This window comes from Melanerpes formicivorus, unplaced genomic scaffold (genome assembly GCF_026170545.1).
Source record: "Melanerpes formicivorus ecotype bairdi unplaced genomic scaffold, bMelFor1.0.p_v2 SCAF_3, whole genome shotgun sequence".
Lineage (NCBI taxonomy): Eukaryota > Metazoa > Chordata > Aves > Piciformes > Picidae > Melanerpes > Melanerpes formicivorus.
The window spans coordinates 19,851,706-19,867,970 of NW_027142355.1; the positions used below are offsets into that span (position 1 = coordinate 19,851,706).

A 16,265-nucleotide genomic window follows, 5' to 3' on the forward strand; every position below is an offset into this window, starting at 1 on the left:
CAGGAGCTGCTTGAGGCAAAGCTCTTTGTTGGTTGTACGGCAAGAGATGTAGGTAGTGAAGCTGAACTGTTGGACACATTGTACTGCCTGTTTCTCTGTCCAACCCATCCAGTATTTCCTGGATATATCAGCTTCACACAACATGGAGGAATGCTGCTCTCAGGGGAGTCCTCAACAGAAATCTGAGACCTGCCCCTTAAAATTGATGAAAACATGCTGTAAGAAAGGGTTTATAAACCTAACGGGCAAACCAGGCAGAGGGGCGCAGAGGATGGAGGAGTATTTTCTAAACAAAACAGCTCCAAGCAGCTAAATGTTTTTCTGAAGGTCATGTAGGAAACCGGTGTCCAAGTCAGGAATTTACCCCAGAGTTGGTTCATTGCCTTAGCAGATGGATGCCTTTTCCTGCCTCTCTAAGTCACTGCAATTGGTCATTGTAAAGTGCAGATTCCTTCACTGTATTTAGAAAAAGTGGTAACAGGAGGGGGGCTGACAGACTCACCACCAGTGCAAAATAGGTGTCTTTCCCTCCCCTTTCTGTTGTTGCAGCATCAGCTGTAAATTCAGGGGAGTCGGCTTCAGTTTGGGTTTTCTGAGCTTGCCACATAGAAAATCCCACAAGAGTTCTCTGCAAATCTGTTTTCTTTTAAGTAACACCAGTTTTCTGATGCACATTTTGCATTAGTCTGGGTGCATGTGTGAGAGCCAGTAGCTTCCCAGCACACTCTCCATCCTGGAGATTGCTTGAGAATTTGGTTTTCTTTGTGAAGATGAAGTATCATGTGCAGGCTGTGTGCTCTCAGATACTCAGTTTTGTACAGAAAATTATTTGAGTATGCGTCCTTGTGAAAAGCCTTAGGAAAGATCTTTGCAGCCTTAGGAAATGCAATATTGCCCTCTAGTGACAATGAGGATGGTTTCATCTGATCGGATGAAACCAAAAAGCATTCTGGCTAACCTTCACCAAGATTCAAAAACTGAATAAATGTTCCCATTTTCTTCTGGCCCTGGAATTAAAGATCCTACCATCACAACGGTCATGAGCAGAGGAGTTCCTTCAAGAATCATCAAATGCATAAATTTATCATTTTTCTCCATGAATTCATCAGATGGAAATGCAACTGCACTAACTCAGAGAGCAAATCTAGTAAGAAGGTGCCTTCTTTAATGTCATATATTTTTGCATTTTTAAAGGCAAGTGTATTTTTATTTGAGGGAAAAAAAATAAATGAGAGAGAGAGAAATTCAAGGAGGTGAAACCCACTGGAAAACAGGAGGGAGTGGTGGGAAAAAGAAGAAAAAAATGTTTAAATTTTGTGCTTCTTGATCCCTACATTCAAATATGTGGGGGGTTTATTTGGGTTTTATTTTTATTTCTCATTTGAACTCTTCAGGAGTGAAAAAAAGGAGGGATAATAACAAGACCACTTAAGCAGATGAACAAGAGCTCAAAATATTTCACTTTAGTAAGTAAGTAGTTGGTATCTGTCAGGAAATAAACTCTTTTGAAGAGTCTTGAGAAGACACTTAGGAGCACAACAAAAATTTTACCTTTGTCCCTAAGAAGGTTACATTTAATGCCCTCAATTCTGCAAATACCTCAACACAGACAAACCCTCCAATGTTTGTGTGAAGCCCCAAGAGTATCAAATGGTCTCACAGCTCCACTCCCAGACAGTAGGGTCAGGGAGTAAGGTTTCTGGATTTTAACCCAAATTTCTAAGGTATCTCTTTTTTAAAGTTTCTGATGCAGGCAGCATTTCCCTGGCACTTTTGTTATTCTAATTGCCTCTGACAAGGCACGATAGTACTGGAATTTATGTAAGAAACATTGCTGCCACTGTACTGAAACTTAAAGATGACTGTAAAACAGGGTGAACAAGCAGATGTTTTCTTTCTTGTTTTCTTTTTCCCGGATTTAAAACACAAAGTAAATGCAAACTTCACTTTAATCATTCCCTAAACCTAAGCAGGCTTTCTCTGTTATTACAGTCACAGGCAGGTTAGGGTTGTAAGTGAAGAAGATACACCAAAATGTGATGGAGAAAGCAAATTTTACTGGCAGAGTAAAGGATTAGTTGAAGTTTTAAAACAAAACAAAAGATTATTTCGACAATCATCCACTTGATGATCCATTGCCTTTGGTATGGCTGGGGTAGTTGTGACTGATCATGTCGTGGAGCATGCACAAGCCATTTGCACCACCCCAGTCTGCCATAAGCAAAGAAACTTTATTTTTTGTACACTCATCATGACTCCTCTGGCCACATTCTTCACGTAATGAGTGCACTTTCACGTTTTGCCCTAGTTTCCTCTTGTGTCTCACTTTTCTTGCTTTCCCTTCAGATTCTACATTGAAAGCATCTCCTATCTAAAGGACAATGCCACCATTGAGCTGTTTTTCTTGAATGCCAAGTCCTGCATCTATAAGGTAAGGGTTTGGGGAGCTCTGAGTGGCACTGGTCTGGGCTGAGATTCCAGGGTCTGCATCGCCGACCCAAAACTGACGTTGTTCACTCCATGACTTTGAGATACAATCTCTGTTTCCTCCTCCGACCCTCAGCCCCTAATTACCCTGGCCAGCCTCCCTATCGGAGAGAGTTTCTGAAGTAAAACACCCCTTCAAGTATCTGTTATGGTTGACAGAAGGAAATCCGCAGCTGCTAAAATGATAAACTGGCTTGTATTTAGAAGGAAATGTCTGGGTTTGTGTTGAAAAACCAGGGGCGGCGGAGGCGGCGGGGCCCGCCCTGGGTTGAGCGGCTGGTGTTAGCACTTCCCACCTGCAGAGGGCGCCAGTGGCCGCGCGAGCTGCGGGGCGGGCGCCACCTTGTGGGCGTCTGGGTAAAGGAGCCGGAGCCTCGGAGCGGGGTGTGTGAGGGAGTGAGTGCGTGTCTGGGAGTGCTCTGTGCGGGAAACAGCGTGCAGGGGAAGCCTGAGAGAGGCAGAGTGCGGCAGTGGGGCTAGGCGTGGTGCCTGAATGTGTGAGGGGTGTGGAACTGCACACGCGTGGGACTGCAGCTGAGAGTCTGTGTGAGTGTGTGTGAGTGTGATGGGGCTGCGTACGGCTACGTGTCTGCGTCGGTGCCACGGGGAGCTCGTGGGACAGAGACCCCACCTGGAGTACTGCCGCCAGTTCTGGAGCCCCTGTTACAAGAGGCATCTGGAGGTGCTGGAACGTGTCCAGAGCAGGGCCACGAGGATGATCAGAGGGCTGGAGCACCTCTCCTGTGAGGACAGGCTGAAGGAGTTGGGGCTGTTCAGTCTGCAGAAGAGAAGGCTCCGAGGTGACCTAATTGTGGCCTTCCAGTATCTGAAGGGGGCCTACAGGAAGGCTGGGGAAGGACTTCTCAGGATCTCAGGTAGTGATAGGACTAGGGGGAATGGAATGAAGCTGGAGGTGGGGAGATTCAGGCTGGATGTGAGGAGGAGGTTCTTCACCATGAGAGTGGTGAAACCCTGGAATGTGTTGTCCAGGGAGGTGGTCGAGGCCCCGTCCCTGGGGGTGTTTAAGAGCAGGCTGGATGAGGCTCTGTCCAGCCTGATCTAGTGTGGGGTGTCCCTGCCCATGGCAGGGGGGTTGGAACTAGATGATCCTTGTGGTCCCTTCCAACCCTGACTGATACTATGATACTGTGACTGTGTGGCTGTGTGGGGGGTGGGAAGGGTGTCTGTGGCTGTGTACTGAGGATCACTTTGTGCAGGAACAAGTCATGCGTGGGGAATATTTTTGGGGTTTTGTTTTGGTTGTTTGTTGGGGTTCTTTTGTACCCTGCCTGGTAGGCTATTGGAAACGCCACACTTAACCTGGAGCTGCTCTTTGCAAGGCATTCTGTGTGCCAGAGATAAGGGTGTCCTGGCATAGCCTCCACCTTCCTGGCAGGGTACCACAGCAGAGCTACAAAACTGATCTCTCCCATGCTACAAGCCAGCTTTACAAGTGGAAAGGTGGGGCCCAGAGCCCACGGGGTGGAGGCTGGCTGCATGCAGACCCAGACAGGTGGGCTGGATGAGCGGCTCAAGGCGTGGGTCTGGAAAAGGGTTTTCAGCAGCTGGGATTCCCTGGGAGGATCCCTTCTACCTCCCTCTCTGCTGGCAGAGGCTATTGCCAGTGACTCACCTTCCATCTGCCAGGGAGGAAGTGGTAGGAAAAGACAGCTGTAGTCAGGGAGTGATTGTACCACCACACCACAACCCTCAGCTGCTTTGTAACCTGCTAACCAAACTACCTTACACTGAATCTGTAGCCTTGCTTTCTGACATCTTCATGTCCTAAAATCCAGGGGACGAACTTTGCATCCCTTCAAATGCAGGGTAACAGCCAGAAAATGCCTTTTTTTTTCCAGTGCCTTGCAAAGGGGCACGGCTGCAATTAGATGTGCTTAGTCAGCCCACTCCCGCAACTAGCTCAGTAAGCATGACATTTTGGTTCCTGGGGAAAGTTCCTTTTTGAAGTACTGCCAGGAAAAGCTTACACTGTTGTTCTTCTTTTGGAGAACAGCTCAGAAGAAGAAAAAGGGGGAGGGAAAAAAAAAAAAAAAAGAGAGACAAAAAAGTGCCTCCAGATCTAGGTTGGTCTATTTTAGTCTGACCTCTCGTGAAACCAGTACTTTGCACATTTGAGCTGATGGTCATCTCTATCCAAAAATAGCCCTGCTGTATTCCCAGCCTCCCATGCAGGTCCTTCCCCCTTTGCCATCCAGCCACAGTAAGTTATGCTGTGCTATTTAAAAAAGGCACCAAATTTGAAAGTTGGGTGCAAAGTCTCTGGTAAGCCAGAGGGCATGCACCCAGCCCCTATGCCTGGAGGATTCATCTGGGTGGAAATGGGGATTCAGTGTCTAAGCACAGCCAGTGCTTGTCATCCCTGCAGCTAGCAGGTGATGTTGCATGCTCCCAAATCTTGAAAGCTTCCCTGTTGCCAACAAATCATTCCTGGTTGGACTTCCCTTGGAAAGCTTCAAGCCAGATCCCCCTGCAGCCCAGAAAGACCACAGTGTGTGTGATGTAAGTGTAGTTATGCACTTGTGATATGTGCTAATGTTATGCTAGCTGATTTTCCAGGCACACATCCTCAATGTCCCCATGCCAGGGCTGATCAGATTGGGAAAGAATGAAGCGGCTGCCAGCTGGCTCTGCGCTGGGTGCTGCACTTTTCTGGTGCCTACTGCCCCTCCTTGCACACCCACACACCCAAACCTTTGCACAGAACGAGCCACTTTTGCTCAGAAAGGCCAAACCACATTTGTACTACCAAATGAGACAGTGCTTGGCATCGGGTGCTACCTCTTGATCAGTCAGGCTTCTTAATTACTAGCACATTCTGGCATAGGTTTTGGCCTGTACCAACTAGCCCTATCCCAGACGTTGCCCGGGCACTGTTCAGGGATGAGCACCTGTTCTTGAAAGGCAATACAGCTGAGGTAACCCCATCTAGGACCAGAGGAGGAAGAGTGTTTAGTCATGAGCTATACTGTGCCACATATCTTTGGGGGCAGAGAACAGTATGGGCTTGCCATAACATTGGCATTAGTTGCAGAGGCTGATTTGTCCATGAGATGTCCTTGGTGCTTCAAGATGGGAGGAAGACCAGGCACTCTGGTTCTACTCCACATTGGTCCTTGCTATGGGATATGCCTGGCTGCTCCAGCCTGGCCCTGACTGCAGCTGCATTGACAACTCACACCAGTGCTTTCCTTGGCACACACACATCATCAGGGCAGGTGCCTGCCTGACTCAGGCAGTTCAGCTTAACCGGAGATGGTGTGTTTTATTGCTCGTAGCAGAGCTGCTCTTCAGTCCCCGAGGAGTTGTTTTGAAGGAGGTGAAGGGAGTAGTTATTTTAAAAAGCTGGCACTAGTGAAAGCCAAGGACACCTGGATCTTATCCTCTGTTTTGTTCCCTTTGTTTCTGATTTTGCCAGAGACAAGCCAACGCAGCAACTGTGGCTTGTAAATGAGGTGTGGCCATGACTTGGCTGGAGCTATATTTAGATGACTTGTTTCTTGCCAGATGAAGTTGTGGTGGTTTGAGCCTTAACTGGAGTTTAATCTACCAAAAAATAATCTGGAGTGGGTTTGGAAGTAGGAGAAGTAATTTTTTTAACAAAATCTATATATAAACAATAGCAGGGAGGATTTACAAGGGTAAGGAATAAGGATGAATAGGAAAATATACAAAACCAAATTTGGATGGCCTTATATCTCCTTCGAGGTATGTGGATTTCAGTCACTTAGAGAGGTGTGAATGCAGCAGGGAGAAGATCAGGCCCAACCATGCGGCAGAACCAGGAGGCCAGCAGCAGCTGTGGATCCTTTCAAACAGACAAGGCAGGAGCAAAGAGAAAGATGGCTGCCATGCTCCACACTCTCCCCCATTTCAGTCTTTCTGGACAGGAAGGGGGAGAGGAACAGACCAACTTAGACCTGGGGGACTCCTCCTCCTGGGAGGGGGAAGCCAAGTCCACCTGGATCAGGTCTATTTTGTCCCCTGGGGGAAGCAGGGCTCTCACAACCCTCCCCCGCCCCAGGATTGGTGTAACCCAGCATGGTCCACCCCCTGTTCCACTTTCACTTTCCTGTCACAGTCCCTTTTTCCAGTCATGAAAAATGGGGTATTAGAGTTCTTGATGCAAGTCATTCTTTGTCCTGGCTGTCTCTCTCTCAGGGCAGTCTCTCTGTGATAACCTGTGAGACGGCCTCCATAGAGATGTCCACTGATATGTCCCGAGCCCACCAGTACGTGGCATCTCTCCCTCAGTGGCCAGAAGTGTCATGAGCCCAATGAGCTAAGAGTAGCTCACCCTTGTGTTCCCAGTCCAAGTCTGGGAGATTTTAGCAGCCAGATCTGCTTGGTGGTTGTGCTTGTGTTCCTCAGTGGCTCTGCTCTTGGGGATGTGTGCATCGATGTGTCGTACCTTTATTGGCAGTCTGTCCAGACAGGCAGCGATGTCTTGCCACAGGTCAGCGACCCAGACGGGCTTCCCTTTTCTCTGCCATCCATTCTTTTTCCATTCCTTCAGCCACCCCAACAAGGCATTGGCTACCATCCAGGAATCAGTAAGAAGGTACATCACTGGCCAGTTCTCCCTTTCTGCTACATCCAGGGCCAGCTGGACAGCTATTACCTCTGCGTACTGACTGGATTCACCTTCTCCATCCCCTGCTTCTGCCACTTGCCTTGTTGGGCTCCAGACAGCTGCCTTCCATCTCTGCTTGCTTCCTGCAAGCCATCAGGACCCATCTGTAAATAGAGCATAGCCCTTTTCATTATCAGAGAGATCATTATATGGGGGAGCCTCCTCAGCATGGGTCACTGTCTGCTCTGGTGGCATTCCAAAGTCAGCACTCTCTGGCCAGTTGTGATCACTTCCACTATGCCAGGGTGTTCAAAGCTCCCCATCTGAGCTCACTGAATTATCAGTGCCATCCATTTACTCCAGGTGGCATCTGTGGCATGATGTGGGGTTGAGCCTCTCTCTTTAAACATCCAAGTCAGAACTGGAAGCCTTGGAGCTAAAAAGAGTGGGGACTCAGTCCAAATTACCTCAGAGGCAGCCCAAATACCCTCATAGGCAGCTAGGATTTCCTTTGCTGTCGCAGTGTAGTTGGCCTTGGAACCTTTGTACCCCTTACTCCAGAAACTTAGGGGCCTGCCCCTTGTTTCACCCGGAGCTTTCTGCCACAAGCTCCATGTAGGACCATTCTCACCAGCTGTAGTGTACAGCACATTCTTAATCTCCGGTCCAGTTCAAACAGGTCCCAGAGCCATAGCATGGACCACCTCTCGTTTGATCTGGTCGAATGCTACCTGATGCTCAGGTCCCCATACAAAATCATTTTTCTTCTGCGTTACATGGAAGAAAGGTTTCACAATTTGACTGTACCTGGGAATGTGCATTTTCCAGAAGCCCACAAGCCCCCCAGAGGACTGTGTCTCTTCCTTACTAGTGGGTTGCACCATAGTGGCTACCTTATTCACCACCTCCTGAGGGATGTGGCAACAGCCATCTTGCCATTGAACTCCCAGAAAATGGATCTCTCTGGAAGGCCCTTTTACTTTGCTTCTCTTTTGGCAAAGCCAGCCTCCAACAGGATATCTATTATCTTCTTACCCTTCTCATAAACCTCTTCTGCTGTCTTACCCCATACAATGATGTCATTGATGAACTGCAGGTGCTCAGGAGCTTCATCCTTCTCCAGTGCAGTCTGGATCATCTCATGGCAGATAGTACTGCTGTGCTTCCAGCCCTGGGGCAACCTATTCCAGTGGTACTGAACTCCTTTCCAGGTGAAAGCAAACTGTGGCCGGCATTCTTCTGCAATGGGAATGGAGAAAAAGGCATTAGCAATGTCAATTGTGGCATACCACTTGGCCGCCTTCGACTCCAGCTCGTACTGGAGCTCCAGCATGTCTGGCATGGCAGCGCTGATCGGAGGAGTCACTTCATTCAGGCCACGGTAGTCCACGGTCAGTCTCCATTCCCCATTTGCCTTCCACACTGGCCATATTGGGCTGTTGAAGGGGGAGTGAGCCTTGCTGATCACCTTCTGGCTCTCCAGTCATCGAATCAGTTGGTGTATGGGGTGCAGATAATCTCTGTTGGTCCTGTATTGACTGCAAGGTACTATGTGAGAGGCAATAGGTAACTTCAAATCCTGCACCTTATGGCTGCCCACTACAGAGGGGTCATCCGACAGCTCGGGCATGGTGGACAGCTGTTCTTTGCCTGCAGTCTCTACAGCTGCTACCCTAAACACCCACTTGTGCCCCCTAGGGTCCTTAAAACATCCCTCCTGCAGAAAGTCAATGCCATGAATGCAAGGTGCATCTGGACCAGTCACTACGTTTTGCTTTCCCCACTCATTCCCGGTCAGGCTTATCTCAGCCTGCAGTACAGTCAAATCTTGTGAGCCCCCTGTGACTCCTTGAATGCTTATAGGCTCAGCCCCTTTGTACCTCGATGGTATTAAGGTGTGTTGGGACCCTGTGTCCACCAGAGCTCGGTACTTCAGGGCTTCTGAAGTGCCAGGCCATTACACATAGACATCCCAGTACACTCTGTTGTCCCTGGCCTCCACCTGGCTGGAGGTAGGGCACCTCTAATGCTGGCAGCAATGCCCACACTTGTCACAGAGTCCTGTGTTACTAGAAGGGTCACTTGAGTGAGAGGGACCCCTCCAGGAAACTAGGACAGCCCTTCTCCTGGGCAAGTTATCCCCATTGTGGCCACCTTGCAGTTCCTGCACTCTGTTCCAGAGGGCAGAGGTGGGTTGGCCATGCCATGAGTCCATGTTCTCTCCATGGTCACAGAGAATCCTCCATAGAGACCCCCTTGACATCCCCTGATTATCTTGGGGTGATGTCCTAGGAGGACAACGCCCATTCCTGATTGCTGAAACATGGACCGATTGTGAAGGAGAAGAGGAAGGGGAAAAAGAGGTATCACTTCCCTTTTTCAGTTCAGACGTGGAGGCCTTGAGCTTTTTAGTCATAGCTTCTATGGATGAGATTATGGGTCTCTGATTTACACTGTCCTCATATTTCCTCAAGTCACTAGCACACTCACAGACAGTTTTAAGACTTCCATCCTGTCCAGTCAGGAGCATCCCTCTTATTGTGTGTGCATGTTTTTGAGGGGCACCCTGGGTGAGTTTCTTTATGAAGGACCATCTAATGGGCACCTCATCTGGGTCTTAGGGAAGCTGGCCATCTCCATAAATTATTTCCAGAACAGCCATCTGTCTCAGATACCCTATGCCCTGTTCCATAGTTGTCCATCTAACTGGGGCCCAGGGCAAGTCATCTTTTGAGCAGTACTGGCTCTTTATGGCATTGAGGATCCGGGCCCAAAGAGTGTGTGTTCCATTGACTTTTGCTAACTCTTTGTCCAAACCAGCCTCACAAGTCAGGGAGCCTAAAAGCTTCACCTCCCTCTTATCTAGGTCTACTGTGTCCACACCTTCATCCCAACATCAGGGCCCAACTTAGTATTGTCTCACCCTCTTTCCATGTATAATCCAGACAAGTTTATCTAAATTCCTTTCTGGGCAGAGATGTAATAGTTATCATCTTCTGATCTGAGTCATTCTCATCCACTGGTGGGTTCTGCGGTGTGCTAGGTCCCGCTGACATGTCTTCCTCACCATCCATGTTTGGAGATGATTTTTGCATCTTTTTCCAGCGTGTGGAAAAAACTATGTGAGCAGGAGCATCAGGGGTTAAGTGGGGAACTGCCGGTGGGGGGGTAAACCCTTGTGTCTGGGGCTGAGGCTGAAAGCAAGGTGGCCCTTTTGGCTAGGCAGCACTCACTTCAACCCAACCCCTCCCTCTTTGTGCCCCTGTTTACACAGTGCTTACAGTGTTCACAACACCCCTGAGTATCGGAGTTTACAAAGGATTGTATCGTGCCCATTGTCTTTCTGCAGAGTTCTTAATGGGTTAGCACCTCCCTCTCCCCACATGGCTAGAGTGAATGCTATTATGAGTTTTACTTTTAAAAATATAGAACATAACATTATATAATGCATTTTTCCCTTGCAGACATTTTTATCTACACAGTTAGTTTCATAGGCTGCTTCAGAAAAATTCTCTATGTCAGAGAAATTATCACTGCCAGTGAAATTCATAGAATTTAGAGGTACATGCCTAGCTGCAGTGGTAAAGTTTTTATCCAGTCAAGCAGCACCTCTATCATTAACCAAGCCACATGATAAGCTATTAGTTTATAGATATGGGTCCAAAAGATCCAGCCAAAAACCCATGCAAAAGCTTGGAACATTAGAGTCTTCAAAATTAACATCTCTACTTCCAATCCTTTTTTTCCAAACAAAGTACTACTTTTCAAATAAAATACTATTTCTCAAACCCCATGCTGGAGCACCAAAATATTGTGGTGGTTTGAGCATTAACTGGAGTTTAATCTACCAAAAAATAATCTGGAGTCGGTTTGGAAGTAGGAGAAGTAAACTTTTTAACAAAAAATATATATGTAGCAATAGCAGGAAGGATTTACAAGGGTAAGGAATAAGGATGAATAGGAAAATATACAAAACCAAATTTGGATGGCCTTATATCTCCCTCGATGTATGTGGATTTCAGTCCTTTAGAGAAGTGTGGATGCAGCAGAGAGATCAGACCTGACCATGTGGCAGAACCAGGAAGCCAGCAGCAGCTGTGGATCCTTTCAAACAGGCAAGGCAAGAGCAAAGGGAAAGATGGCCACCATGCTCCACCCCTCCAGCCCCCCTTTATAGTCTTGCTGGACAGGAAAGGGGAGAGGAACAGACCAACTTAGATCCAGGGGACTCCTCCTCCTGGGAGGGGAAAGCCAAGTCCACCCGGATCAGGTGTCTTTTGTCTCCTGGGGGAAGCAGGGTTATCACAACCCTACCCTCCCCTGCCTCCACCAGGATGGGTGTAACCCAGCACAGAAGTAAAATATTAAAACCAGCAGCTTAAATAACTTCTACAGAAAAGCCACCACAGGAGTGAGCTGAACAGTGAGCCAATTTACATGGTCACATATGTAGGAGGCAATGTAGGAGTTATAGTAGCAGAGAAGAGGTCTAAAAGTATCTTAGTGAAGCCCACTGTCTTCCCAAAAGCAGGAACCAGAGACTGAAGGAGAGCATGCTTAGCTGCAAGATTAATGCTCATACCATCCCAAGCATCTTTGATGTCAGATCTGCACCCCACACATTCAGAAAGAGCATTGCCTGGATCGTTTGGTTCTGTGGCTACTGTATCAGGCACAGCTGAAGGACTCTGAGAGGATCTCACAGGACTGTCAGTGTCCTTCATGTGACCATTGTGTCCAATTAAACAGTCAGACTTTCACATGATCTTCCAATATTATTTTCACCAGAGGCTGGCTTCTATCTTCTACCAGAAGATTTACTGACACAGCTCATTCTCAAAGCACCTCCAGCCCCAGTGCTTGTGGGGATGAAGGGTCTGAAACAAGAGCTCCCATCCTGCAAGAAGGAATATAACTCTCTTGCCTGTGAGCTTACCCTGAACAAGTTCTGCAGGGGCTTTGACACAACTTCAGTGAAGACAAATTCATTTCCTTTCTTCTTTGAGCAAAGGACAAGGCTGTGTTTTCCTGAAGCACAGGTGATGTTTTGAGGAAGAAAAAATTTATTTCTCAGACTGCCTTCCACTAAAACACACAATAAAAATTACCCTAATCTTCCCGCCTCCACCTGCTTTCTTTTCCCTCCTCCCCAGGAATGCCTTCATGCCACATCCAGTTATACTTCATTTACCAAATCATTACACAGAATATTTGGCTTTCTCCACACCTGAGTAGGCAGGTTCTCCCTCACTTTGGTCTCCAGGAGCACAGGGAATGCTTTGAAGCCTAGCCAGGGGAGAAGACTAGCACTGCATGCTTCACCGTGCAGTAGGCAGGAGGAGATGCACATTCTTCTGACAGGAGCTCAGACTCAACTCCCTTTTTCTTTGTTGTTTTCTTCCCCTTTCCAGGAACTCATTGAGGTTGACAGTGAAGTGGTGTTTGAACTGGCTGCATACATCTTGCAGGTAAGCACTCATCTTCTTTCACTTCATGTTTCCTCATATTGCATTAGGTCTTTTAATTTGTCAAATCGAAAATGGCTGTAGGAAGGTTCCCCTAATTGCAGGAGAAAGATATCTTTACACAGTTTTCAACAATGAAAAACAGACACAGTACACTCTGAAAGCAGAGCTCTCCAAGCATGCAGCAGATTCCACTGCCCAATGTTTTATGTACATAAATGTATATTATGTTTGTGCTGACACCAATATCCAAGACCATGGAGTATGGTGTAATGCCAAAGAAAATCTAAGCGATAAATGCAATTTCCTAGGTGAAATCCATCTGCAGGGGGTTCTTGTCTAGTGAGTTTACTTGCATTTGTTTACCCAAAGGAGCTGAGCCCTTTGAAGAACTCCATAAGCTTCTACATATGCAAGTGTCTGTATTCTCCAACATGGACAGAGTAGCTTAAAGACTTTCCAAAAAACTTCTTTGAAAGTCCTGCTTCTTAGGAAGAGGGAAAGCATCAGAGAGCAAATTACCAGCAGCACTTGGTATATCTCTGGTTCCCAAAGAAGAATCTTTTCAGGGTAATGGAGGATTTTAATTTTTGTGTGTGTGTAAGAAATATTTTCAGAAGCATGACCGTGGGAGCAGACCAGAGATGATTGTCAGGTGATCCTTGTTCCTCTTCTGTACAGTGAAGTTTTAATTTATTTTTTTTACATCAGCCTTGAAGCTATGAGGAGCCACGCGAGCAGGCAAGCATCTCATCAGGGTGCACTAGTAAATAACAATGCACTGCACTTCTCTAGCACTTCCCATGCTAAAGAAGCAATTAATGCAGAGGGATTTGAATCTTCATTAAAAGCATTTTATGTAACAAAAATGGAGTGAGAGAGTCAGGATGAAGGACTCAATTAAAAGCACATTATAGAAATTGCATATTGGCTGTTGGGGGAATAGGCATCAAACAACAGGCTCATTGTGAGAACCAGGATTATGAATCTATTGTCTGCTCATCCTAATGAGTAACTTGTGTGCCTAGTAATTGTGCAGCCAGGTCCAGCTCTGCCACTGTAAACCTTGCAGCTGGGATTGTTTCTCATCACAAACACAGGATGTTATGTGTACTCCTGTAGTAGTTTGATGTGTAACTTAATGAAAACAGTCAAAACAAGCCACACCTCGGCTCTCTGTAACCAGGAATTACTACAACCTATATTTGTGACAGGATCTAAGCAAAACAAGAGGGATCATACTGCATTTTGTTCTACTTCTCACTGCAGCATTTAGGTCAAAGAATGGAAGTGTGGACAGCCTACCCTACAAAAATTGTTTTTTAAATTCAGTGTGCCCATCCCTGTGGAGACCAGGGCATATCCTTTGGGTATTGCTCTGTGTTGAACTATAATCACGATGTGCTCAAGGGCTCCTTTCAGTGACCCAGAGGAGAGCTTGTCTGCCCTTCAGTTCACTCAGAGGGAAATGGGAAGATAGTAAAAGACTAGAAGATAATAAAGGAGTGTCAGAGCTCAAATTACTTGGTCTGCAGCCTTATTTCAAGTCGTTGTGTTACCATAACAAAGCAGTGTATGACCAAGGCTCTGAACTCTATCCTCAAGACTGAAATGCCATTGGAAGTGGGCTGACAGATTTTTTGGATGGCAGTAAAGGCAAAAGACCTGAATGCAAAACCCAGTCCTCTGGGCAGCGGAAATTCCCTCACTGCACAAATTACGTTCTTGCATTGTGCTTTCTGTGTAGCTGATGGCAAATAACGTGCTTTAGCCTTCATCATGTGAAATGCAGATTGCCTATGGAAAATGTAGTGTGTATTGCACCTAGTGAGAGGAGGACTCACCAGATTCTGAGGGTTCACCAGATATGACGTAAGACTCATCTACTAATCTAACTGCTGGAGTGGAACATTACCCAGCTCTTTAACAGCAGGCTGTGATGCTAATCAATAGAACTATCCAGATCCAAACACTCAGCAAGGCCTTAAAGACACGAGTCTTGCATCCCCTTTCAAGCTAACAGTGAGATAGTTTTTTAAAATCTCCTTTTTTGAAAATAACCAGAATACTTGTAAGAAGAGCCAGGATTTGCAGACTCAGAGGCTACAAAGTCAATGAGACTTCAGAGACCTTCTAGTAATGTAGCATTCCACATTGACCAAAAAAATTTACTTCTTTATGCATTATTTCCTGCAGCTTCTTGGATATCCACCAGCAGAATGAGGAATTATTTGGCTCTGTGTTAGGCAAACCTTTTGTTTGTTAATCTGCCCAGCTCATTGCCTGTATCATGGCACTTGACATTAGATACTGGTTCCAAAAAATGCATGGGGAATCAATTACAACAGGAAATTGCTGCTAAATGAATTTTGCAAATGGAAAATCTTTAACAGACTCTTTCTTAATTTATTTTATTTCTGTTTTTAATGATCCATTTTTTAATTTTCTTCCTCATTTTACAGGAGGCAAAGGGAGATTTTTCAAGGTAGGTGAATTTGAACATTTTTGCCATTGTGTGCTGTGAGAATGAATCTGCTAAAATCACCATGCAAGTAATGCAACTGTAGATGTGTAGCAAAAGGAATCATTGCTAACATAGGCATTGTATTTCCTGAAATTATTTCCTCACAAAACACAGCCTTTGACCACAGCATGCCTTACAAACAGCATTGTTTGTGACTTTGTTGTTGGCAAATCTCTTTATATGCCCATGAAGTTCAGGAAACAGACTAGTCTTCGGAAGGAAATTGCTAAGGAAATGCTTCTACAAGCACTGTTACATCACAGATCCAGCCAGAGGCAATGTTAAAATTCCATCAGCAATTGATATTTCATCTTGAATTTGGACAGAGTTCTCAAAATCACAATAATTGATTTTGTTGAACTTCTGCTGTCCCTTGAGATGAATCTTCAGACTTGCTGTAAGGAATTCAAAGAGATGACTGTGCTTGGTGCTTCAGAAGACTGTTAATAAAATGCTCAAGAATTTCCAGTATCTCTCAGTTACAGGTTAGTAGCAGCCAAAGGTCAGATAGCTATTTGACACCTCATGTGAGAAACATGAGGTTCTTCATCTGAAGCTCAGGAGAGCTGTCTGTGCTAAAAAAATCACCTACTGCCTATATTACTATTGCTGACCTGAACATGAGTTCAACTGGAAGACCACAACATCCACAGAAGTTAGTTTCAGAGACTAAACCAAGGTATGAATGGGCTGTGAGGTTGAATTGACAGATGAGCTTAAAGAGGAATTTAAATTCTGTTGGCATTGAAGTACACTAAAAAAGACTCTAATGATAACTCTGTGCAACCAATAGGAGGCTGTGAATAGGTGTCAGGTTCTACCTTCTGGTGGACTGGGACCTCTACCCAGTTAAAACTGAGACAAATCAGTGAAAAGGAACAATGCGTTGTAAATACTGCCTGCCCATTGTGGAATCTGAAATGACACAAGGTAACCTTTGCTAAGGAAGTTTAAGTTCTGCCTCATCATTTCTTAAAACCTTAATCAACTTGCAAAATCCCCACATGCATCTGACCTCAGACACACTAGACCAGACTTGCTTAATTTTTCAGTCCTACCCAATTTGGAACAACTCAGCTATCGGCAGTGTTTACTTAGGGGGTACTGGAGTGAATGTGGCTCTTTCACTTTTCATTCTGGTTTTCAATGCACTGCCAAGTGCTTAGCCCAGAAGAGCTGGACCAAGCAGTGTTTCACC

At 46.1% G+C, this 16,265-nt stretch overlaps 1 protein-coding gene across 5 annotated transcripts in view; it reads left to right on the forward strand.

Moving 5' to 3' along the window:
- FRMD4A (FERM domain containing 4A) overlaps positions 1–16,265 on the forward strand; it is a 306,449-nt gene that overhangs the window by 217,234 nt on the left and 72,950 nt on the right. For all 5 annotated transcript variants that reach the window (XM_068168119.1, XM_068168108.1, XM_068168113.1 and 2 more), the window contains exons 5-7: positions 2,347–2,431; positions 12,490–12,546; positions 15,006–15,028. In XM_068168119.1, the coding sequence (XP_068024220.1) occupies positions 2,347–2,431; positions 12,490–12,546; positions 15,006–15,028 (165 nt within the window). The remainder of the gene's footprint in view (positions 1–2,346; positions 2,432–12,489; positions 12,547–15,005; positions 15,029–16,265) is intronic.